The sequence below is a fragment of the Micromys minutus genome, assembly GCF_963924665.1.
Source record: "Micromys minutus genome assembly, chromosome: 5".
Classification (NCBI taxonomy): domain Eukaryota; kingdom Metazoa; phylum Chordata; class Mammalia; order Rodentia; family Muridae; genus Micromys; species Micromys minutus.
The window spans coordinates 5,330,011-5,356,659 of NC_137974.1; the positions used below are offsets into that span (position 1 = coordinate 5,330,011).

General features: G+C 37.1%; 1 protein-coding gene and 1 pseudogene across 5 annotated transcripts in view; one reads left to right on the forward strand and one right to left on the reverse strand.

Annotated features, from left to right (window-relative positions):
* NAA16 (N-alpha-acetyltransferase 16, NatA auxiliary subunit) overlaps window positions 1-26,649 on the reverse strand; it is a 60,191-nt gene that overhangs the window by 16,593 nt on the left and 16,949 nt on the right. For 3 of the 4 annotated variants that reach the window (XR_013975045.1, XM_080917283.1, XM_080917282.1), the window contains exons 8-12: window positions 24,562-24,657; window positions 20,781-20,887; window positions 6,384-6,456; window positions 4,115-4,284; window positions 3,655-3,807 (exon numbers count right to left, since the gene is read on the reverse strand). Coding sequence is in view for 3 of the 4 variants with exons in the window: in XM_080917283.1 (XP_080773409.1) it covers window positions 3,655-3,807; window positions 4,115-4,284; window positions 6,384-6,456; window positions 20,781-20,887; window positions 24,562-24,657 (599 nt within the window). In the remaining variant the exon portion in view is untranslated. Of the gene's footprint in view, window positions 1-3,654; window positions 3,808-4,114; window positions 4,285-6,383; window positions 6,457-20,780; window positions 20,888-24,561; window positions 24,658-26,649 lie in introns of those variants that run through there. The other variant, XM_080917284.1, reaches the window with a different exon arrangement.
* Window positions 22,765-23,651, forward strand: LOC308421001 (tissue factor pathway inhibitor-like; annotated as a pseudogene). The gene has a single exon. The product of its transcript is annotated as a tissue factor pathway inhibitor-like (transcript).

Below are 26,649 nucleotides of genomic sequence, written 5' to 3' on the forward strand. Positions count from 1 at the left end.
ACCGAGCCATCTGTGGTTTTACTTACTCGGCTCACTGGAGTGTTCACTGCTTTTACAGAACCAACTCCCAATTACTAAGACTATTTTAAGTATCAAAGCTCTTATTTTACCTATTTAAAACAATAACATCTTCTTTTCACCCTCACTTTCTTCTGATTCAAGGTCACAACTGCAAAGATCTAATACTGTTATTGTTTCTACCCTCCCTCTTGTAGGCTAAGATCTCTTTGTTGATGCATTTGCTATTTCAACAACAGTCTTTTACTTCTTTTGCTCTCCTCTGCCATATGCTAGTAAAACAAAGCAGCACTGGACATGGTGGTGCATGCCTATCAGCCCAGCACCTGGGAGACTAAGGCAGGAAGATTTTGAGTTCAAAACCAGCAACAATGAGACAGACAGACAGACACAGAGAGACAGACAGAGAGATATCCCTGGATTTGTTACAAATATTTGCTAGTTCAGGATTAAAGGAAAGTATAAGTTCTTATCTTTAATGTAGGGCATATTTTTGTCACTGGTTGGAATAGATTTATTTTAAACATATTAGAAAGATAACCAAATATATTTATGAAAACATTTTTAGTCTTTGGTCCTTTTTTAGCCCACTTTCTATTATCAGTTCAATTCTTGGAATTAATAGTCTAAAACTTCCCTATGCTTAGGCGGTAAAGGCAAGAACATGTCAGCATAAGGCTTACAAGAGCCTGTCTAAAAAGTTATTATCTCCAGATTAAAAAAGACCTAAGAGATATCTTATTTCTCTTTTATAGCTATGTATATTTCTTACTTTCTGATGATTGTATCTTCACAAAAATTATTTCATTGTAAAATGTTTCCTATGAAGAACTACTAAATAAGCATTTATAATTCTCTATAATTCTAAGCTGTAAATAATCTGTAAATGTGAGCATTTCATTCATTCATTTGCAGAATGACCTGTTTCTCATTCCCCTATGCTCCTGAAGATACATGCTACTTGTCTGTTTAAATTACTGGACTAAAATTTATCTTTAATTTTATAAATTAATTTTTATTGGTTATTTTATTTATTTACATTTCAAATGTTATCCCCCTTCCCAGTTTCCCCTCCACAAACTCCCTATTCCCTCCCCCTCCCCCTGCCTCTATGAAGGTGCTCCCCACCCACATGCCCACTCCTCCTCAGCACCCTAGCATTCCCCTATCCTGGGTCATCAAGTCTCCACAGGACTAAGGGCTTCCCTTCCATGATGCCAGATAAGGCCATCCTCTGCTTCATATGCAGTTGGAGCCATGGGTCTCTCCATGTGTTCTCTTTGGTTGGTGGCTTAGCCCCTGACAGCTTTGTGTGTGTGTGTGTGGGGGGGGGGTCTGGATGATTGATATTGTTGTTCTACCTATAGGGTTGCAAACTCCTTCAGCTCCTTCAATTCTTACCCCAACTTCTCCATTGAGGTTCCTATGTTCAGTCCGATGTTTGCCTTCATGCATCCGCATTTGTGTACTTCTAATCCCTACCTTCACCTTCCAGACAGTGGGTTTTTTCTTCTAAAAGCTTAATAATTTTTATGCCTGTATTAGTCTCTTCTAATCTTGACATCAGTGATGATGTAGTAGAAAGGACACTGCACAGTACTACTCAGTATGACCAAGGACAGCCTGAGTATCCTTTCTAAGCTTCAATTACTTTTCTGTAAAACATCAAATACCTGCATATGTGCTATGTGAACATAATCAATATTACAATTTTTCTGATTTACTTTTCTTCTGATATCCATCACTACTCCTCTCCCCATATGGCTTGTACCATTTTGTATATGCTATTGTTCCCATTCTGTAGATAGAGCCCTGGGTTAAACCCACAGCACCACAGGAAACTGGGCATGTTGGGACAAACCTGGTAGCTCTAGCAGTCAGAAGGCAGAAATAGGAGGATCAGTTCAAGATCATTACCCTACACACTGAGTTCAAGACCAGCCTGAGCTACTGGAATTGGTCTCAGAGTTAAATAAATAACTAAAAAAGATTATCAAAGTACTACAGAGAGAGAAAGTTAGGAAAAAAGTGTATTAACAACATAAAAAATATAAAGAGACAGAGCAGGAGAAATAGGAGAGGTGACATAAATTTGCAGAGGGGAAACCAGGAAAGGGGATAACATTTGAAATGTTAAATAAAATATCCAATAAAAATTATATATAATGAAATTATGTGCTGAGAAAAAGAATGTCAATTGGTTGGAGGAAAGGTAAAAACAAATTGGCACATAGCAAACAGATTGTTTTTGTTTTTGTTTGTTTGTTTGTTTGTTTGTTTGTTTGAGACATACATAGTCTCTACATAGTCCTGGGTGTCCTAGAACTAACTGGATATGTAGACCAGATCAAACTCAGATCTGTCTGCCTCCTCAGTGCTGGGATAAAAGATATATGGCAATGGACACATACTTCAAAGACAGAAATGTATGAATTTGGATGACAGACAGACATAAGAAAACAGTGGTGGTTGAATGAAAATGGCTCCCATAGGCTCACAGCAAGTGGTACTATTAGGTGTGGCCTAGTTGGAAAAGTATGTCACTGGGGGTGAGCTTCTGAGGTCTCTGATGCTCAAGCCCGGCCTAGCATCACTCTCTTCCTGCTGTCTGCTGATCTGGATACAAATCCCCAGCACTATGTCAGCTTGTGTCCAGCTATGCTTCCCACCATGATGACAAAGTACTAAACCTCTAAACTGTAAGCCAGCCCCAATTAAATTCTTTCCTTTATATTAGCTGCCATGGTCATGGTGTCTCTTCATAGCAATATAAATCCTAACTAAGACAAATACCTAAAACAAATGAAGACTTTGCCCCCTTATCTATGCCATCTTGCTCCTTTGGAAAATAAAGACTATTTCCCCTTTAAGCATGAGGAACATTCGGTAGCCTAAACAGACTCCTGCTGTATTCTTCAAATATATGAAGAGTTTGTTTTCTATATTTAGCTCTCTGGTCCACCTAAAACTGGTGTGTGTGCAGTGTGATATGAATGCCATTTAAATTTTTCAACACAAATGACTATCTCTGCAACTTCATCTTTATTTTTAAAAGTACTTATGGCTACATATTAAGTTTCCAAATATATTTGAATCTATTTGTAGGCCTTCTGTTCTATTTGTCTACCAAGTATTTAATCAAAACCAAGTATATTAAAATGTAACAGAAGGAATGAAAAGAAGAAAAATATAGGACAAATATTTAGCCAAACAATAAGACAACTTAAATTTAAAACTGTCACAGAAAACACACAGAAAGAAATCTGAGCAATTCTGAAAATGACTTAATAGAAAATGAAAGAAAAATCATACATTCAAAGGAGACTATTTTGAGATATGAACTAAATTTTTAAAGTTTTTTAAAGGCATAGTTTCATTATTCAACCCTGGGTCTCACTATGAAAACCAGCCTGGTCTCAAATTCACAAAGATCAGCCTGCTTCTGCTCCCTGCATGCTGGGATTAAAGGTATGCACCACCATATCCAGCACAAACTGAATTTTGCAGCCAAAAGCACACACAAACACATCATGGTAAGAAGCCATAGTTAGAACCTAGATTAATAGGTTTTAAAATGGGTCACAGCACTTCAACTTCCCTAACTCAGGCAATTGCACACTGATGTGTGGTCCCTACCCTTGTGAACCTGGAGCACACTTCCTCTGCTTCTTTTATCATATTTGCTCGAAGCATGTATTTGGCACATTTGGAATTGATGAATCTGTCGGCTGTGTCCAGAGACTGTGCTTCGTCCATCCACTGTGCAGCTTCTCTGAGATTACCCATATGCTGTAGGAGAAGGGTTAGGAAACACCAGTCATGAGCAAGAGAAAAGGGTTGTCATGGAAATGAAAAAACAACGCATAAAAATGGGTTCAAAGTTTGACATGATTTTGTCAGTTTAACTAAAAACTACTTAATTATGATTTCACTAAGAACTGAACCAATTGGCTAACATTGATTACACAATAAAGAATTCTTTAGGATTATTAGACTATAGAAAAAACTGCCAGAGAATCCTAGGAGTTACTGTGACTTCAGGTCTTTTTCAAAATGATCTAATTCAACTATTCAAAAATCAAGATTAAAAGTTTACCTTGTAAATTTTTGCTTTCATATAGAATAATTCTATTAGAGTTGGAGTACTAGCAATCACAGCATTAATATATTCCAAAGCCAGAAAATACTGTCCAAGTTTATCAAAATGTTGTGCCAGGAAATACTGGACCCAAATTAGAGTTGTCGGAGGTTCCTTTTCCCCATTCTCTGCAAATCAAACAAATATTAAACTGTTAAGTAATGTTTTCTCTCCCCAATTCAGAATGAAATTGATTGCTATTAGCAAGAGCAAAAGCTTAGTAAAAATGATCAGTCTCAACAGAAAGAGGTATGACTCTGTGGCATCAAGTTCAAAAGTTAAAGAGACTTCTAACTACTTCCAATTGCTCAAGAAATAAACTTCCATTGCTCAAGAAAAAACTATCTAATTCTGGCTGAAAGCAAAATGCAGTGAACCAGAAAAATAATTTTAAAAAAGTAACTTGGAGAAGAAACTACCTACCTAAAACTGCATGACTTCAGCAGAGACCAAGAACTGCCACATTACACATTGCCCACATGTGCAAAATATATACTCCTATCTATCAAATAGACAATAGAAGCAGAGGATTCCAGAATTCCAGAGTGTAGAATCGTCTCAGTTAGCATAGTGTGATAGTTTGTATATGCTTGGCCCAGGGAGTGGCTCTATTAGGAAGTGTGGCCTTGTTGAAGTATGTGAGTAGCTGTGGGTGTGGGCTTTAATACCCTCATCCTAGCTGCCTGGAAGCCATATTCTAGCAGCTCTCAGATGAAGATGTAGAACCCTCAGCTCCTCCTGTACCATGCCTACACGGATGCTGCCATACTCCCACCTTGATGATAATGAACTGAACCTCTGAACCTGTCAGTCAGTCCTAATTAAATATCCTTTTAAGAGTTGCCTTGGCCATGGTGTCCACAGTAGTAAAACCCCAAGACACACAGTATACACTTTAACAAAGCCAGAGCATCCTGGCTCTGGTGAAGAATATGATGAAGTAAAGAATATGACTCAGGGAATATACCCCATGAAATTAAAAAAGTAAAAATCCCTGGTATGCTAGAAATCCAAGATTAAGAATAGCCTAAATCAGCTAACAAAACAGCCACATAGCATACATTGTCTGAGCTCTACTCTGCTCCCTGTCCTGTACTAACAAGCAATCAAAATGGCCTACAGAATGGCAGATATGTCTACAGCGAAGCAGAGTAAATGCACCTCTATTATCTCAACATCTCCTACTGTGTTTCATCTTCTGTGACCAGAACTGAAATCTATTAATCTCACTACCAAATTAAACGAAACAGAAACAACAGTGAAAAACACAGTGATACCAAGAGAAAGAAATCAGCCAAATCCATGAGAAATGAGAAAACAATGAGAAAGTCTACAAAACAAATGAGCTTTCAACAAAAGGCTTTTTATCTTAAAGAAAGGAGAGATCATACAATATATTAAAAGTACACAAAACCCATCAAGTGTAAACCATGGTCCTTAACTAGATCTAAATTAAAATAAACCAATTAAACATCAATTTTGGACAGCAGGAGAAAAATATAAATGTGGACAGGTATTGGACATGAGGTTAATTTTGTGTGTGTTAAGCAAATATGCATACTAAGGTCTTTACAGGTAAAATAATGTTTGGACTTTGCCTTAAAGCACTTGAAGGTGATTGTTTGGAGGTAGAGAGAGCTCAGCAATCTAGATGCACTTCCAGAGGACCCAGGTTCAGGTCCCAGCATCCACATGACAGCTTACAACTGTCTGAAACTCCAATTTCAAGGCATCCAACACTCCCTTCTGGCCTCCATGAAGCAGCATGCATGCAGGCAAAACACTTTTTTTTTTTTAAATTCAGAAATCAAAAAAGCCCCAAAAAACTCCAAATGCAATGTGAAAAAGACACATGAAGAATCTAAAGAAATTGTCCCATACCTTAAGCATTTCTATAGGATTTTCTAAACTGAGTTGTCTTCATTTACGTATGTGTCTCCACAGAGAATGAAAGGGACAAATCAAACATGATTAAAATTAAATCTTGGACAAGCCATTCAACCTCTTAAATCTGTTTTCCTTGTTAATAACTAAGGCTAACTCTCAGCCAAAAAGATTATGGAAAATGTAAATTAAATAACACTAAAAATACTTTCATTCAGTAATTCAAAACTAGTAAGTAGACATTTATGAAGCACACACAAAGTAAATGTCAAATAGTATTTCTATGATTAAAATCAGGTTGAAATGAGCAATAAAATTCCAATTTAGTCTAGGTTAAACTTACCATAAGGGCTAAAACAGCCATTCATTTTAAGAGAAGCTTCATAATTAGTAACAAGTTCCTGGATTATTGAAACCTGTTAAAGAAACATATTTTTTAAAATTCAGAAATGCTTCACCGAAGGCATTTGTGGACTAATTTGATTGGAACAACAGGTCACTTTTTACTTTTATTGATACGTGTGTGAGACATGTGTGCAGATGCTTGGAAAGACTGAAAGAGGGCACCCAGTCCCCTGAACCTGGAGTTCAGACAAACTCACAGGAACAAGTAAAGACACTACATTTACATACAACACATATTTCTAAACAACTATGTTGTTTTCTACTGTTAGCCCCAGTAAAGAACAGAAAATAGAATCTAAACTCCATGACATGTGTGCTGGGAACCACCCTCAGGTCCTTAGAAGGAGCAGCAAGTGTTCTTAATCATTAAACCATCTCTATAGCCCTAAAACAATACATTTTGAAACCACAAATTAACTTAAACTACAAGTATCAAAATACTCTCCAATCTGAACATTTAAAAGTTGAATGGAAAAAAAAAAAAGCATTGCTGTCCTGATTAGTGGTTTTAGAGAGAAAAAAAAGCAAAATCACCCCCATAAATTCTCATCTCAAGAAAAAGCCCAAAGTTTTTAGCGTGGTTGGCTTTAGTGTCATTCTCCCTATCCCAACACCAGAACTGAGGACCAAATCTACCTTGGGCCTTCAAAGTGAACCCAGGGTCTTCAAAGCATCTACCAGTAAACTAGGTCCCCAATTCCAGTATCCTGACATTCTTGAAGAACAAATTACCAGACTTACATAAATAATTAAATTGTCTTTGTTTCCCTGTTTTGGTCTGTAAACTTAGAGAGAGAGAGAGAGAGAGAGAGAGAGAGAGAGAGAGAGAGAGAGAGAGAGAGAGAAAGAGAGAGAGAGAGAGAGAAAGAGAGAGAGAGAGAGAGAGAGAGAGACCAAGATATTCCAGGAAAAAAGCAAATTTACACAATATCTGTCCACAAAGGATAATAGATGGAGAAACCAATACAAAGAAGGAAACTACACCCTAGGAAAAGCAAGAAAAAAATCATGCAAGAAAACCAAAAGAAGAAAGATACACAAAACATAGTTCTACCTCTAACAACAAAAATAACAACAGGAAACAATCACTATTCCTTAGTATCTATTAACATAAATGGACTCAATTCCCCAATAGAGAGACATAGACTGACTGGATAGGTAAACAGGATCCAGCATTTTGCTGCATACAAGAAACTCATTTCAGAGACAAAGGCAGACACTATCTCAGAGTAAAAGGCTGGGAAAAAAACCTTCCAAGTAAATGGTAACCAATAAACAAGCTGGAGTAGCCATTCTAATATCGATTAAAATAGATTTTCAACCAGAAGTTATCAAAAAAGATAAGGAAGAACACTTTTTACTAATCACAAGAAAAACAATCTATCGAGATGAACTCTCAATCCTGAACATCTAGCTCCAAATACAAGAGCATCTACATTCAAAAAAGAAGCCCTACTAAAGCTCAAAGCATATACTGCACCACACACAATAATAGTGGGAGACTTCAACAACCCAATCTCATCAATGGACAGATCATGGAAGTAGAAACTCAACAGAGACAGAGCGAAACTAGCAGAGGTTATGAACCAGTTGGAATTAACAGACATCTACAGAACATTTCATTCTAAAATAAAATATACCTTCTTCTCAGCACCTCATGGCACCTTCTCCAAAACTGACCATGTAGTCGGTCACAAAACCAAGCCTCAACAGATATAAGAAGATTGAAATACTCCCATGCGTCCTATCAGATCACCATGGACTAAGGCTGGTATTTAATAAAAACAAAGACAACAAAAAGCCCACATACACATGGAAGCTGAACAATGCTCTCCTCAATAACATGGTCAAGAAAGAAATAAAGAAATAAATTATGGGTTTTTTAGAATTTAATGAAAATGAAAGCACAACATACCCAAACCTATGGGGTGCAATGAAATCAGTAATAAGAGGAAAACTCATAGCTCTGAGTGCCTCCAAAAAGAAACTGGAGAGAGCATATACTAGCAACTTGACAGCATAGTTGAAAGCTCTAGAACAAAAAGAAGCAGATACACCCAAGAGTAGATGGCAAGAAATAATCAAACTCAGAGCTGAAATCAACCAAATAGAGACAAAAAGAACTATACAAAGAATCAACAAAACCAGGAGCTGGTTCTTTGAGAAAATCCACAAGATCAATAAACCCTTAGCCAGACTAACTAGAGAGCCCAGAGAGAGTATCCAAATTAACAAAATCAGAAATGAAAGGGGAGACATAACAGAAACTGAGGAAATCATCAGATCCTACTACAAAAGCCTATACTCAACAAAACTGGAAAATCTGGAGAAAATGAACAAATTTCTAGACAGATACCAAAGTTATATCAGAATCAGATAAACCATCTAAACAGTCCCACAACACCTAAAGAAATAGAAGCAGTCATCAAAAGCCTCCCAACCAAAAAAAAAAGCCCAGGTCCAGATGGGTTTAGTGAAGAATTCTATCAGATTTTCATAGAAGGTCTAATACCAATACTCTCCAAACTATTCCACAAAATAGAGACAAAGGGAACACTACCCAACTCATTCTTTGTAGCCACAATTACTTTCATTTCTAAACTACACAAAGACCCTACAAGGAAAGAGAACTTTAGACCAATTTCCCTCATGAACATTGATGCAAAAATATCCAATAAAATTCTTGCAAACCTAATCCAAGAACACATCAAAACAATCATTCGTCATGATCAAGTAGGCTTCATCTCTGGGATGCAGGGATGGTTCGATATATGGAAATCCATCAACATAATCCACCATATAAACAAACTCAAAGAAAAAAAAAACACATGTTCATCTCATTGGATGCTGAGAATGCATTCGACAAAATTCAACACCCCTTCATGTTAAAAGTATGAAAAAAGCAGGAATCCAAGGCCCATACCTAAACATAGTAAAAACAATATACAACAAACCAGTTGTTTCGAAGTATTAAAACATAAAAAATGCTTATCTCTTTATCGACCCCGCACCTCACTCAGCAGGCCCAATTTTAGTATGGAGCTACATGTACCTCTGTCACTCGGTCCAAGCCACCACCCGGGTTTCACGACTCCCCTTGGCGGTTTTACATCGCCTATTTTTTTGCCTTTGTCCTGGGGTGTTTGTTCACCGTCAAATCCACCACAAACACAACTCTATACAGCCTGAAAGCTTTTCATACAGGTTTATGTATTCAGTTCTCGATCCACAAACCCACTACACAACAAGATTACATCGAATAGACAAAGATACAAACTGCCCTTCTATATGAGATATTAGACCTATAAAATCCTTAATGTTCAGAGCTGTTTAATGCCAATTAATCCCACCTAGATCTAGCTCATCTTTCTAGACTTCCATGTTGGAGTTTCTCTTCCTCATTGTTCTCTGATCTCTTCTCCATGATCCCCTCTCTCTACCTCCCTTACCCTGCCCAGCCACTGGCTTTCCTTTATTTTACTAATTAAAGTGGGAAGGTTCAGATGAAGCCACCTCATGAGTAAGTGACTAGGCAGCCCTTCTTGGGTAAGTAAAATTAACATTAAAATACAAATAGCTTCAGGACAATCTATATTTTCTCCTTTTTGTCCAGTTAAAAGGCCTTTTTTCCTCAACTATAAAATGAATATAACTATTACCATTTTACAATTTATAATGTATAAGACAGCCTTAACATTCAGTCTATCAATTTTGTCTATTAAATAAAGCACCTTTTCATCTATCTTAAAAGACCATAATCCTATACCTGACTTGTATCTCGGTTTTAGATCATATGTCATCTGAAAATCACCTTTTTAGATCTACATTAACTTTCTTAATGCCAAACAGCTGGTTTGGCTATGAGGTTACCAGTCTTCAACCACATCAGAAATCCCAGAATGACTATTATCTGATATATGAGAAGCACAAAACACAGCTTCCAAAACTAGCCAAAATATAGAAACTGCTGATTACTTGGACAGTCTCACATCTCTCAAAACGTTGGAGCATCAGTCTTAAGCCTTCTGGCCCAGGATCTAACAGACCTTTTTAAAGCAGAAATCTGAAGGGCTGATTTTAGCTTGGCAAATAATATTAGTCTATTCCACACTATTATTCCACAAGTGTCCCTTTCTGCACAGTACTGTCTGTAGATGAATGAGGCAATTCTTGCCAAGTGGCTGTCTCACAACTGCAGCAGCTCTATTGATGCTCAATTTCTTCTTAGAATCTAAGAAGGGGTGCTATCAGGAGCAAACAGGTCTCTAGTCAAAAGATCTTTATTTTAAAATATGTCCATAAATATCATATATCATATAGACAAAATCAAATTGAATAGTGAGAAACTTGAAACAATTCCACGAAAATTAGGGAGTAGACAAGGCTGCCCACTCTCCCCCTACCTATGCAATATAGTACTGGAAGTCCTGGACAGAGCAATTAAACAACAAAAGGAAGTCAAAGGGATACAAATCGGAAAGGAAGAAGTCAAAATATCACTATTTGCCGGTGACATGATAGTATACTTAAGTGACCCCCAAAATTCCACCAGAGAACTTTTATAGCTGATAAACAACTTCAGCAAAGTGTCTGGATATAAAATTAACTCAAACAAATCAGTAGCCTTTCTCACCTCAAAGGATAAACATGCTGAGAAAGAAATTAGGGAAGATACCCTTCACAATAATCACAAACAATATGAAATACCTTGGTGTGACCCTAACGAAGCAACTGTAAGATCTGTAAGACAAGAACTTCAAATCTCTGAAGAAGGAAATTAAAGAAGGTCTCAGGAAATGGAAGGATCTCCCATGATCATGGATTGGAAGGATCAACACTGTAAAAATGGCCATCTTACCAAAAGTAATCTACAGATTCAATGCAATCCCCATCAAAATTCCAACTCAATTCTTTACAGAGTTAGAGCAATTTGCAAACTCTTCTAGAATAACAAAAAATAAATAAACCAACCAACCAACCAAACAAACAAACAAACAAAAAAACCTAGGACAGCAAAATCTATTCTCAACAAGAAAACATCTGTAAGAATCACCATCCCTGACCTCAAGCTCTATTACAAAGCAATTGTGTTAAAAAGCCCATGGTATTGGTACAGAGATAGGCAGGTAGACCAATGGAACAGAATAGAAGACCCAGAAATGAACCATCACACATATGGTCACTTGATCTTTGACAAAGGAGCTAAAAACATTCAATGGAAAAAGGACAGCCTCTTCAACAAATGGTGTTGGTTCAACTGGCAGTCAGCATGCAGAAGAATGCAAATAGACCCTTTCTTATCTCCTTGTACAAAACTTAAGTCCAAGTAGATCAAAATCTTCACATAAAACCAGGTACACTGAAACTATTAGAAGAGAAAGTGGAGAAAGGCTTAGAACACATAGGCACAGGGGAAATTTTCCTGAACAGAACACCAATGGCCTATGCTCTAAAATCAAGAATTGATAAATGGGACCTCATGAAATTGCAAAGTTTCTGTAAGGCTAAGGACACTGTCAAGAAAACAAAGTGGCAGTCAACAGACTGGGAAAGGATCTTTACCAATCCCACATCTGATAGAGGTCTATCCCATATCCAATACATGCAAAGAACTCAAGAAGTTAAACTCCAAAAAATCAAACAATCCTATTTAAAAAATGGGTACAGAGCTAAACAAAGAATTCTCAACTGAGGAATACTAATGGTTGAGAAGCACCTAAAGAAATGATCAACATACCTAGTAATCAGGGAAATGCAAATCAAAACAACCCAGAGATTCTGCCTCACACCAGCCATAATGGCTAAGATCAAAAACTCAGATGACAGCAGATGCTGGTGAGGATACAGAGAAAGAGGAACACTTCTCCATTGTTGATGGGGTTGTAAGCTGGTACAACCACTCTAGAAATCAGTCTGGTGGTTCCTCAGAAAATTGGACATAGTACTACCTGAAGACCCAGCTATTCCACTTCTGGGCATATACCCCAAAGATGCTCCAACATACAATAAGGACACATGCTCCACCACGTTCATAGCAGTCTTATTTATAATAGCCAGAAGCTGAAAAGAACCCAGATGTCCTTCAACAGAGGAATGGATATAGAAAGTGTGGTACATTTACACAATAGAATACTACTCAGCTATAGAAACAACGACTTTACAAAATTCCTAGACAAACTAGAGAGTATCATCCTGAGTGAGGTAACCCAGTCACAAAAGAATACGCATGATATGCAGTCACTGATAATTGGACACTAGCCCCAGAAAGCTCTGAATACCCAAAGAAACAACTCACAGACCTTATGAAGCTCAAAAAGAAGGAAGGCCAAAATGTGGAAGTCTCAGTCCTTCTTATAGAAGGAAAAAAAAGAAGAAGAAAAAAAAATTGTGTATTCATCACATTTTATTATGTAACAAATTTTGTGAGCTATAATAATATTTTATAAAATAAATAAATTTTTTAAAAAGTGAAATGATCCAAAGTTTAATAAAAGTCCACACATTAAAAATAATAGCTCAAAAAATAATAATAATAGCTCAGTCAGTAAAATGCTTGTCACATAAGCATGAAGAGCCGAATTCAAACTCCAGCACTCACATAAAAGCGGGCAATAGCAGCACAGCTCTTATCTGTCATCACCAAGCTGATGAGGCGAAGACAGAAGGATCCCTGAAACTCACTGGCTAGCAGCCTAGCCAAATCAATGAGCTCCAGGTTCAGCTAGAGTCCCTGTCTCAAAAACTAAAACAGAGAGTAACTGCCGAAAACACATACACATGTGCTTATGCACCTGCGTGAACAGGTGCACAAACTCACAGGAACACAGGTGCACAAACTCACAGGAACATGTACAAAGTTCATATACAAACAAACATTTTAAATGACTATATTATTTTATTATTGTTAACTGGCAAAAAACAGAAAGTACAATTTGTGCTTAATATAATTAGAGGTCTTTTCTTCTCATTTCCTTATCTAAGTACTGCTAAAACAGGGTCTAAAACAGTTTACTATTTTATGAAAATTGGAACTTTAAAATATTTTGATTTTCAAAACAATTAAATTTATTTTCTTTCCCCATGCCTCTTTTATGAACTAATAAAAATGTACAGTTTAAACATTTCCTTTCAGTGAAGAATAGACCAGGCATCATAAAATCCTGAGCAGATTTTGGTAGATATGGCTGTAAAGAAACCTACATGCATCCCACTTATAGAAAAAGACAGAATGTCTTCATTTTGAATCCAAATTAATCTGTACCATACAAAGTCACAGAATAGCATCCACAAAGCTATGAATCATATCACTAGTTAAAAATTCCACTTCCAAACCCTTTACTAAAAAGGAGTGAGAGGGAAGTCAACATAAAATACTTCTCAGGCTTACTATACAACTGTCTGTAATTCTAGTTCTAGGGCTCTGGTTCCCTTTTTCAGGGTTCTGAGCACTACAGACACATACTACACATACATGCATGCATGAATGCAAACAAAACACCTAGCATATAAAATAAGAAAATAAAATAAAAAACAAACAAAAAACCATAGCCAAGCATACCTAAATGAAAATGTGATAGTAGAAACTCGCTAAAATGATTCTTAAATTATTAAAAGCAGAGTGTTTAGTTTAAATAAAACAGAATTTATATAACTTTGTTTTGGTTTGTTTTTAATAAGAGTTTAAGAATACAGGACTAGCAGGCCTGGTGTATTAAAACTTGATTCATATGCAATGCATTTTGATAGTTTCACAATCTTAAAAATTTTTTAACAAGACTTGGCATTTACATATGCTGCAGGTCTTCAGCGTTCCAGTACAGTATGTCATTAAACAAACCTCATCATATCTCTGTTCACTTCTTAAATCATAACCCCAAACAGAATTTATGTGTCTGTGTGGGAAGCTGGGGTAAAGCATACTTTTAAGGGAAGTTTGTGGCTCAAGGTGTGAGATTACTTGTTAAGGTTTCTGGTGCCCAAACTAAGCCTTCAGTTTAACTAAGAATCTCAAGCTTCTAATCAGCCAACCTCCTGGCTGGCTCAGATCGTGCCAACATTATGCCATCAGAAGTGGCATGCAGTCTGGGCAGGAGACACTGTCCTACACCTCCTGCTTCCCACACTGCTGCACTAATCCACTAAACTGCAAGACATGCTCTCAAACTGGGAAAACTTCCCCTATTACCTCTTCCACTCCTGCTAGTAATGAGCAAGCCTGAACTGTTTGGCAAAGGGATTCACTTACAAAGAAGCCCAGGCACTGCCATCTTATCATAGTCATATGCTAATACAGTGTGTGTGCACTTGGGCCACTTGTAGAGACAAGATAGTAGGTAACTGGCAGACTTATTTCATTAGGTAGGGAGAACTTTAGCAGTAACCTCTTAAGAGCCACCTACTACTAGATAGCTAAATTGTAATTGCTAAGAGAAGTGCTACATTACTGGCTTTTCCCCTTCCTCTCCAAGTGAATACCATAAACATACTCCCCAGGTGAATGACAAGAGCTGGATAACAATGAATGGATTTACAGAACAGCCCATAACCTTCAAATTTGGGGTACACACAAGGATTTATCAGACACCATGCAAGATTCGCAACTTGGTTTTTTGCTCCTGCTGCTTTATACACACAAAATTTTGTTCTTTTTAAAAAAAAAATTTTAAGTTATTTTTTATTTATACGAATACACTGTAGCTGTCTTCAGACACACCAGAAGAGGGCACCAGATCTCATTACAAATGGTTGTGAGCCACCATGTGGTTGCTGGGAACTGAACTCAGGACCTTTGGAAGAGCAGTCAGTGCTCTTACCTGCTGAGCCATCTCTCCATCCCTAAATTTCTGTTCTTACAGCAACATTATAACTTTATTGTAACATTATAACTGCAAAAAAGTCATTCAATATTTCTTCTGCCATCATTCCTCAGGCTCAAAGGAGCAAATATTAGTATGTCTTTGTATTCTATTATAAGAATGATTTTTAAATTGCTATGTATTTATTGAAAAAAAAAATCATTCGGTGGGGGTGAAAGAGATGATTCAGGAATAAAACACTGGATGCTTTTCCAGAAGACCTGAGTTCAGTTCCAAGCACTGGTTCAGGCAGCTCACAGCCCTCTAGCTCCAGTTTCAGGGATCTGATGTTCTTGTCTGGCCTCTTTAAGAACCATATACATAAAAATAAATAGATCTTAAAATAATTCAATGAATTTTGGCTTGAGATTAGGAAAAAATTTCCAAATACTTATGAAAAGCTATAAATATTGCTTCTGTCATTTTGCCCTTATATAGAACAGTATTCTCAGCATTGACAAATAAAAAACCTAAATATCAAGCAACTGTAAAAACTGGCAGAAAATAATCTAAGGAAATGCCTCAGTAGGTAAACCCCTTGCAACTTAATCCCTAGAACTCACACAAAAGCTGGGCTGAGTAGCATGTGCCTCTGTGATCTACATGCTCTATAATGAAACGGGAGGCAGAAGCAGAAATATCCCCAGTGTCTCACTGGGCAGCTAGCACAGCATAGACAATACAGCCAATAACAAAGACAAGACACATTCTCTAACAAGGTAAAAGGCAAGGACTAACACAGAAGCTACTTTCCAACCTCCATACATATGGCATGGCATGTGCACACTCACACACATCACAGACTAACAATAAGTGTAAGAGAACTGTGGTCTATGTCCTGCAGTATAAAATGTGTACTCAAGATTTAATCCTTTAGATAAAAACAGGTAAGTACACCCACGATTTGCATGCAAATTTGCTTATTTTTAATATATAATAACTATATATGGAAAAAGAGGTGTTTTAAGATAAATTTCACCATAGCTTATTATCAGTAAATATTTAATCTACATACTTATTTTTACATACTTATAAGCTGAAGGGTCAATACAAACTTCTCAGGCAAAAAGGGGGGAATCACAAGTGAAAAAGTTCAAGAATTTCTGCTCTATAGCTCCTAACAATTTATTATATTTTCCTAAAGCTAAAAGACAGGACTTCCAAATGTCCTAATACAAATGATTTAAGGAGCCAGAGATGCTAATTGCCCTATCCAGTCACAAGATAGCGTATACATGTACAGAACAGGCATCCTGCACTCCATAATTATCTGTATTTTCTATCAGTAAATAAATAAAAGCTAGCTCTTAATTTTTATCACCATTTATTTCTCAAAAAAATGTTGATCACATAAACTCACAAGGTTATGTGCAGTGGCACATGCCTTTAATCTCAGCACTAAAGAGGAAGCAGGTAGATTTGTGTCTTTCAGGGCTACTGAGTGAGATCCTATCCTAGATGAACAGATGGATGAGCAGCAAGTAAACAAAGGCATGATCTGGAAAGAAATGGATTGTTTTGTTTTCAAAGGAAGAGTTAGTTCTGAAGGTGGAATCTAGGAATCATCATCATTGAGACTAGCCCTAGGGATGTACATTTTTTAAAAAGTATTTACTTATTTATTTAATATAGATGAATGTATATCTGCATGTACACCTGCATGCCAGAAGAAGGCACAGAACTCATTATAGATAGTAGTAAGCCACCATGTGGTTGCTGGGAATGGAACTCAGGACTTAGAAGAGCGGACAGTGTGCTCTTAACTCCTGAGCCATCTCCCCAGCCCAAGATGTGCATTAAAAATATATATATTTATTTTATGTGAAAGTATTTTGTTTGAGCCAGGCATTGTGGTCTATGTTTTAATTCCAGCACCTAGGAAGCAGAGTCAGATGGATCTCAGAGTTTGAGGCTAATTCTAGGACAGCCAGGGTTACACAAAGACAAAACAAAACTCAGAAACAAACACTCCCTCCCTGCCAAAAAAACCAAAAAAGCCAAACAAACAAAAAACACAAAAAACAAAAACAAGAACAAAAAGAGGGAGGGAGGTGTATGTATATATTTGCACCTGCTTGCTACAGGGACCAGAAGTAGGTATTGGTTCCCTTGGAACTGGAGTTGCAGATAATTGAACACTACTACATAGGTTCTGGAAATGAACCAAACCCAGGTTTTCTGCAAGACCAGTCAATGCTCTTAACCACTGAGCCATCTCTCCAGACCCCAAGATATACATTTTTAGACAATCCATACAGAATCAGAAACTTTGATTCTCTGTTTAACAATCCTTCTTGTTTATACACAAGAGTTTAAGAACCACTGATAAAACAAAATTAAAGATAGCAGACATCTTTTAATGTAACATAACCATCCCGCCAATCTTTCTTAGAATATTTGCAACTTTCAGGTTTAGAAATTTAGTGTTTAAATTGTTTTACGTATGTGGCAATTATTTTGTCTTTTATTAACTTACACTGTCATGTACTGACTGGTTGAACACTAGCATTGTTTTTTTTCATGTTTATTTTTTATCTGTGTGTGTATGCATACTGGTATTCCCTTTCCTAGCCAAGAACATCACAGCACATGTGGAGGTTATCTGGGAAGCCTCCAAGGTTCTCCTCTTATTCCATCCTGTGTGCCCCAGGAATATAATTCAGGTCATTAGGTTTGCCGACAATAACCATTAAACTGCTGAACCATTTTTCCAGCCCCAAACACAGATATTAAATAGGATTTACCATTCACTTCTGGAGTAAAGCATACTTTCTGAACCAAGTTTAAATAACCGAAGTATGACTAACTAACTGGATGTGGTGAACAGGCCTTTAATCTCAGCACTCAGGAGGCAGAGGTGGAGGCAGACGGATCTGTGGTTCAAGGTCAATCTGGTCTACACAGTGAATTCCAGGATAGCCAGAACTACACAGGTGAGGCTGGAGAGACAGCTCAGTGGGTCTGGACTTGCCTCACAAGCCTGATGTGCCAAGTTCAACCCCTTGAACACATGATAAAAAGATGAACAACTCCCAAAAGTTGTCCTTTGACCTTCACAAGGGTGTCCTGGCATGTGCACACCTGCACTCACACTTTATACACACAAAAATAATTTAAAATCTACGTTTCTTTCATAGGAATCCGCTTCACTTCACCATTTCGATATGAAGTGGGTGATATGTAAAAACCATCCCTTTCATTTGTTATATAGTGAAAGCTCATTTGTGTGTGGGGTGTGTACACCTGAGAGTAAAGGTACCTGAACATGTGCCATCTTCCTCTGTCCTTTAGATGGGGTCTTTCCCAGTAAACTAGCTCACCTACTGAGCTAGACCATGGGACACTGAGAATCATGGGAGAGCACAACCACAGCTAGCTTTTTAATTAGTTTAATTCCTGACTGATGTTACTACTGGAAGACAACAGCAATTTTAGGAGGGCCTATGTAGGAAGAAAGGGCACTGTGAAGGCATGTCTTTCATGCTACACTGATTCCCAGCTCTTCCTTTCCCTTTCAATCCCTGCTGGCCTGCTATTATGCAATCAAGTCTGCTCCCTTACACATTCTCCTCACCAAGATGTTCAAGTTTGCCAAAGCCAAAAACCACAGACTAAACCTCAAAACTGTGAGCCGGAATAAGCCTTTCCTTCTCTGAAGCTGTTTATCACTGATATTTTCTCAGAGTGATGGAAACAAACACAATGTTTCAAACTTTCCACACTTTAAACCTTCTAATTCCAACTATCCTCTCCTGTTAAGTATTTTTTTTCTCCAAGCAGTTATATGTAATTAGGACTTTTCAATTATTAAATTATAAGAAACCATTAAAGCTCCATTCCAGCCTGGGAAAATATTTGTGCCTGTTGCAGAGATCATTTCCTAAAGTATGGCCTTTGGTCTATGCGAGTCAGACTCCCAGCAAACTATAATTCCACTATACCAGAACCTGTCTACAAATGGAACTTGAGATGACTATAATCACCATCCACTGTGGTTTGAAAATGGGTTGAGTGGAATCCTCAAGGCTCCATGAGCCAATCAGATGTTTTAATCACTGATCTTATTTCCAACATTTTATTACCTACAAATATTACTTTTAAAAATATAGGTCAAACCTAAATAACCTGATAGAGGTTTGATGAAAATCTTAATGTCCAACAGTGCCTTTTAAAATGTTTGACTATAAAAAAGACCAGCCACAAGATTTCAGACTTTAATAAGTGAGAAACAATGCTTAGGAATCAAGTATAACTTTCTTCCTATTAGCCAGCCATTTTCTCCTTTTTTAATGGGGAAGGCTATGTTGCATAAAGTCTCAGATCCTAAACTGAAGTGATCCTCCTGATTTGTCTCCCAAGAAACAGGAACCACAAGTGTATGTTCCAACACCTGGCTTTCCTATGAGGTTCTAATTATCCACTTATCTTTCAAACTACAACCAAGACTTCAGTGCAGAGGCAGTTTCTTTACCATACTTATTTGTATGCAGATGCACCTGAGGGGAGGGTGAGAGAAAGTGTTGTAAGTGAAATGTGAGAAAAGAGGCTTGGGGGGGGGGAGTGTGCATGTGCCATTTGTTTAAAACCTGGGACTAGTTACTTATGCAAAGCCACTTGGCCAACAAGCCCCAGGAATCTCCATCTCCCCAGTACATGCCCACTTTTTCCTTGGATTCCCATGTAGCAAGTTCTACACTGCTGACTGAGCTATCCTTCCAACTCCTAAAACCACTATACCTAATAGGATTTAACCTATTAATTAAAACTAGTTGCTTCTATTCCACTGGTCTAATGGTATTTTACTGTTATTTTATATGTTATACAAACTCAAGTATCCATGCTTGGTTTAATATGATTGCAAACTGGGGGGAAAAACCCTACACTGTGAAATATATAATGACTTATGAATATCTAAATATAAAGTTCTAATAATGTTTGGTTTGGTTTTCTTGAGAGTAGGTCTCACGATGTAGCCCAGACAGACCTGGAATTTACTGTGAAACTCAAGCTGGCTTCATATTCTTGACAACCTGCCTCAGCCTATCAAGGGCTAGGAGTACTAGTGTGTTCCATCACACCCAGCTGTATAGCATTTTTCCTGCTCCCCCACCCCCCACAGGATTTCTTCGTGTAGTAGTACTGGCTGGTGCAGAACTTGCTCTGTAGACCAGGATGGCCCTGAACTCAGAGATCTGCCCCTCTGCCTATACAGTGCTGGGGCTAAAGGTGTGTCACGATTGCTCATCTTATCTCAGTATTTTGACAGTATTTGGGAAATACTTTTCTCTAAACTTTACAGCACAGTAATTCCTTTGTGATCACGTCTACTATATGCATATACTTCTGGTATAGAATCAGGTGCAGTTATTTAGTATAGAAGATAAAAAGGGAAATTTGATACAATAGAGAAAAATAATTAAACCATAACAGTTTATAGAACTCTTCCTGTAATAGCAAAACTGAATAAAAACCAGACTTACCTTTTCTGTATTACAATACAAAGATTTCAAAGTTGTGAACAGAGGTGGACACCCTTTGCTAAACTTTGGTCTCAGGAACTTATCCATGAGTTCTCGAAATTTTTTACCTAAAGATAAAAGCAAACTGTGGTTGATTGAGTCAATTCTTAAAGAACTGAACAGATAAAGCTCCTTCAGAACAATTATTCTGCAACCAGATTTAAACCCCAAAGTCAGCACTATCTTGTCACATGAAAAGCATAATAGCAATGTTTCAGTTGACATTTCTCCTAATTTCCATTCAAAGTATCTTCAAGGAATACTTCAGAAACGAGATGAAATGATGATGCAGTCTCAAGTATAATTTACGGAAGACTTGACTATAATCCCAAGAGCAAGTAGTCTTCCTAACCTCTCCCTAACATACACGTGGTCCAAGCTCCTGAAGACAACTGATACGGTGTTCGGCACATATTCTACGACAGGTACTACATTCAAGAAATAGCCAAATGATCTACTTAAACACTGAAGTGGTCTCACCAGCTGCAGTGTCTGTCTGCTCCTCCCTCGTGTATTAGGTGTCCTACTGCACCCCAACATTACTGCAGGTACTGGTGATAGAGCACTGGCTATAACAAATTTAAAAATATTTACCAACAGAGAACACCTTCTAGAGAACAAGAATGACACTGAAAGAAGTCACACTAGACTAACTAAGGCACTTAGCTATGAAGTAATAAACACCCTATTTGCATCATCAAACAAGTAAATGTTCCATCATTGCTACCTGTGACAGAAACTGCTAGAATCTTTGGCTGTTTTGAGACAGAAGCTTGCTGAATCTCAGGTTGGTGCCCACAGACCTTGATACCCTCCTAACCTCCTCCTGCATGTTCTGATAGAAGTAGATGGTGTCACACTTTTGTAAACAGAAATGTTTAAAGGGGACAGAAACATAGCTCAGTTAGTAAGAGCATTTTATATGCACAGACCTTAAATTCTACCTCTAGTACCACAATAAACAGTTTGTGGTGGTGAATGTCTCTAATCCTAGCACTGGGAGGTGGAGGACAGAGAATCAGATATTCAGTCATCCTTAGCTAGCTGCAGACAACAGACTGGGATATGTGAAGCCCATCAAGAGAAGAACAAGGAAAAGGAGTTGGGAAAAGGCTGAACAGCAGAAAATAAAGATGATGATGAAAGGGAGAAAAATGAAACTGAGAGGAGGGAGAAAGAAAATATTAAATCTATTTTAAATGAAGTCATATAAACCTCATAACAGTAAGACTTAAATTTATTCATTCATTAAAAGACAAAAACATATGTCAGCAAGATTGCTCAATAGGTAAAGGTGCATGTTGCCAAGCCTATGTATGGGACCCATACAGTGAGAGGACCTCCATACATACAGCGTATGTACACAGATGACCCCCACCCCACACCCATCTAACACATACACACACGCACACACAAATGAATAAAAAATTTTCATAAGGTACTGGTGTCATAAACCAATATATCATTTAAATGTTTCACTAGGTTTCTTTATGAATAACAGCATTGCATAATAAATCCCAGGAATCCCAAACCAATAGACTAGACTAGTTATTTGGTTGAGCTGACTATACTACGTAAAATGTACATAAGCAGTATCATTAAGTAATCAAAAAAAAATCAAAGAAAACTTTTATTATAATATTTTCAGATTTCTTTTTATTTTATTTTATTTTAATTATATATACAATGTTTTACTTGCATGTAAGCCTGCATGCCAGAACAGGGCACCAGATCTCATCATACCTCTGGAAGAACAGCCTCTTCACCTCTGAATCATCTCTGCAGGCCCCTCTTCAGATTTTTAACCTTATTAAATGCTATGCATTTTGGCCATGGGCTCACACTATCATTTTTGGGACCTGTCTCCAGATTTCTTCTGAGGATAGTATAATCTTTGGGACCTCATCTCCAGATCTCTTTTAAGAACTACTGACTCATCAAGAAAATGATTTACAAAACGAAGAAAGAACATTCCTTTTGAGCAACTGTGTGTCTGTTGCTTAGCATTGTTCCTGAGCTTTTTAATGCTCTGCCCAAGGAAGCTGATGATACAATAAACACAGATCCTGAGCTGCAGCTAATGAAACTGCTGCACACATTTTGTGCAATGAAGGCGGAAGGTGGGCCATGCAAAGAAGCGATAAGGAGTTATTTTTTTCAATGTCTACTCATCAGTGTGGAAAATTTATATATGGGGGATGTAGAGAAAATGAGAACCAATTTGATGCCCTGGAAGAGTGTAAGAAAGCATGTATACCAGGTTATAAAAAGACAGCTATAAGGACAGCATCCAGAGCAGAAAAGCCAGATTTCTGCTTCTTAGAAGATGATCCTGGACTCTGCCGAGGTGTCATGACTAGGTATTTTTATAACAACCAGTCACAGTAGTGTGAACGACTCAAGTTAGGTGGATGCCTGGACAACAGAAACAATTTTCAAACTTTGGATGAATGCAAGAACACCTGTGAGGATCCAGTGAATGAGTTACAGACAGTGACTACGTAACTGACCACACTACTGTAAAGAACATCGTGATTTCCCCAGTCTTATCCAAGTGCCCACACGCTGGGGCTGTCATGGCCCTTCCTGGTGTCTTGAACCAGCAGATGGAGGATTATGTAAAGCCCGTTCAAAAGATTCTACAACAATTCAGCTACTGGGAAATGTCACTAGTTTAATTACACTAGATATGGGGGAAATAATTTTACTACCAAAAGAGATTGTCTTAGACCATGTAAACGAGGTTTCATCAAAAGAAGCTCAAAAGGAGTAGTTAAGACCCAAAGAAGTATGAAGCCTTTCGTGTAAGTCGTATATGAAAATGTTAATTAGTGCTAAGATATAAGCACATTACATTTTTACATTAGTTTCACTAAATATTCCTATAAGGTGTTTTCACTATAATTTTTACTCTTCGAAAAACCAGTTTCTTGTTGCCATTGGTGATATATTTTCATTGGTTATGATCAGAAATATTACATACCCTTGTCAATCTAAATCTTCTCGAATGCTTTTATTTTTAACAATGTGAGAAATAAAATCTTTTATCCTGAGGGGGGGAAAAAGAGCCACAAACTAATATTAACATTTACAGTTGGATGCAGAGGAATTAATATTATGGTAAACAGTAAGAGGCTTAAAATACGCATGTTTCTATGTTGTAGATGCTCTTGGACTGGGTCCACTACACCCAGTTTCTTCATGTAAACCAAGACTACACCAAGTAGTATCAAAAACATTATGATATGGCTCAAACAAATGGTATGCTCAAACCAAGTTAACTTGGTAGTTAGTGACAAAAGCAGAAAATTTGTAACTATATTAACAGAATATTCATTTTACAATTATCGCTCTTCTTTCTAGTTGTCTTATAACAATCAATTTAAGAAGAAAATCCGACTGTCTCCTATTACATAGCTGCTTATCCTGACAGTTTACACAACAGCCTACTTGACTAAGAACTTGAAAGGGTGGGTTATTCAGCAGTAAGTCTCAGAGGCTCAAACATCCTAGGCCTACATAAGATTCTATGGAGGCTAGAAGCTTCCAGGACCACATCTACATTAACAGACAAAGGCAGTAAGCCTTAGAGACAACAACTCATCAGGAGAATCAAAGTTACTTTTACAGAGAGACAGACAGGCAAACACAAACTCTAGAAGAAACAGAAAAACAGAAAACACTAATGGTATCCATTAATCTCAAAAGTATTATTAGCATTACAAAAATATCCTAGTATTACCTCGGACAAAATTCAATGGTAATCTTCTCGGTGAAACTGCTCTGGGGTGCTTCCTACTGATTTCTTCATAAATCTGAAGCCTCTCATCTAAAGAACCTGTATCAGTAGAAATGTGAGATTAGCGTATCGTAACTTTTATTTAAAACAGTAATGAACTTTAAGACAAAAATTGCATTGTATCAAAGCTGCTCTCAATTTTGTCAAAAATTACATTTAAAACTGTGGTGGTAAAAACACTATAATCAGGAAACAGTCATCCTTTATGTATAGTGTGTAGGGTGTTGTTGTACCCTGGTTTGCTTTTTAGATAGGGTCTTACTATATAACACTGGCTGGCTCAGAGTTCCCTGTATAGACCAGGTCAGCCTCAGAACTCAAGAGATCCACCTACCTCTGCCTTCCAAGTACTAGGATTAAATGCATGTGCCACATCTTAAAATTATCCTTTGAAACCAAATCTCCAGGAGAAACCGAATCATCTTTTCTGGACTACAGATTCTACATACCACTCAAATAAATCACTTATACCAAGTCATACAGAGATGCTGCATTTCTACTCCTTAGGTTCAAAACAGTAAAAAAGAAAATCATTTTATAAAGTATTGTTTACAATGTACCTTATATAAATCCTCTAAATGAATGGGGCATACCCCTAAAAGTCTACAATACCTATTAGGCTTATATAAGTTTTAGGATATGGTCATAAATGTTTTAGTTTAAAAATGAATTATCTTTCTCAATTTCTTTGACTTAAACTTAAAATCTTCAATAACTCCATAAGAAACAAAACAAAAATAAACAAAACAAAAAACCTTATTAGAAGATTCTTTAGAGGCAACAGAGATGGTTTAGCCATTAACAGTACTTGTTTCTCTTTCAAAGTACCTGGGTTTAATTCCCAGCACCTACATGGTGCCTAGAATTCTAATCCAGAGGATCTAGCACCCTCTTCTGGCATCTTTGAGCACCAGATACACACATATATGCACACATTCATGCACATAAAATAGAAGTCAGTCTAAAACAAAACAAAAAATAGATTCTTTAAAGTGGCAACTATTTCTCCCAAATAGCATAACAGAAGTGATAAATTCCATCCAAGAATCATTTGACTTTCAGTATAAAGAAAATCAACACAAGAATGACATACTATATCCACAATAGTAACAGTGTAATTTATAAAGATACTATCATGTGTAAGCAGTCACACTACCTATAGTAATGTTTTAAGGAAAAATTAAACAAATCTATTTAAGCTACAAGGTTTTAAGTATAGATTTCAGATTTTTAAAAAAATGTAATTTTTAAGAATAATCCATAGTCCCAGGCATGGTGGCACATCCCTTTAATGCCAGTACTAGGGAGGCAGGAGCAGATGGGTATCTCTGATTTCAAGGCTAGACACAGGAGTTCCAGTGTCTAGAGCTGTATTGGAGATACTGTTCCAATCCTTGCAAACGGGGTGTCTTCATAGTAAATGAGCTATTTGCACCAAGATTATAAAAGATTGTATTTGAAGAGGTAATCTGGTAAGATTTGAGTAATTTGAAGAGGTAATTTGTGTAGACTCATGCCTTCCCCCGTACTATGTTTTGGAGTGCCAATATGGTTGAATTTTTAAAATGGGGAGCTTTAAAAAATATATTTTACATATTCTGTTAACAACTTAGAGACTTCATAGAACATTAAGGACCTTTACCTAAAATATATAAATGAAGGCTACTAACTATATTTTTAAAAAGATATATCTCTGTATTGCATTCCAAATAAAACAAGTCTTATACATGTAGTTAAATTAGTATTAAGATATTACTATTTTAATGTTCTACTTCAAGTAACAAGTTGGAACTACAGAAGTTACCATGGGGGGAAAAACATCTGAAGGAATCTAAAAACATAGGTCGCATAAGTAATTTTAAAAGCAGTATTTTATACTCTCAAGCACCTAACAATGTGAACTATGGCACACTTAATTTTTTAAAACATTTATGAACTTTACTACATCAGTATGGTGGTTAACCTTCACTGTCATCTTGAATGGATTTGGAACCACCTAAAACAAACCTCTGGGTCTGACTTCAAGAGCAT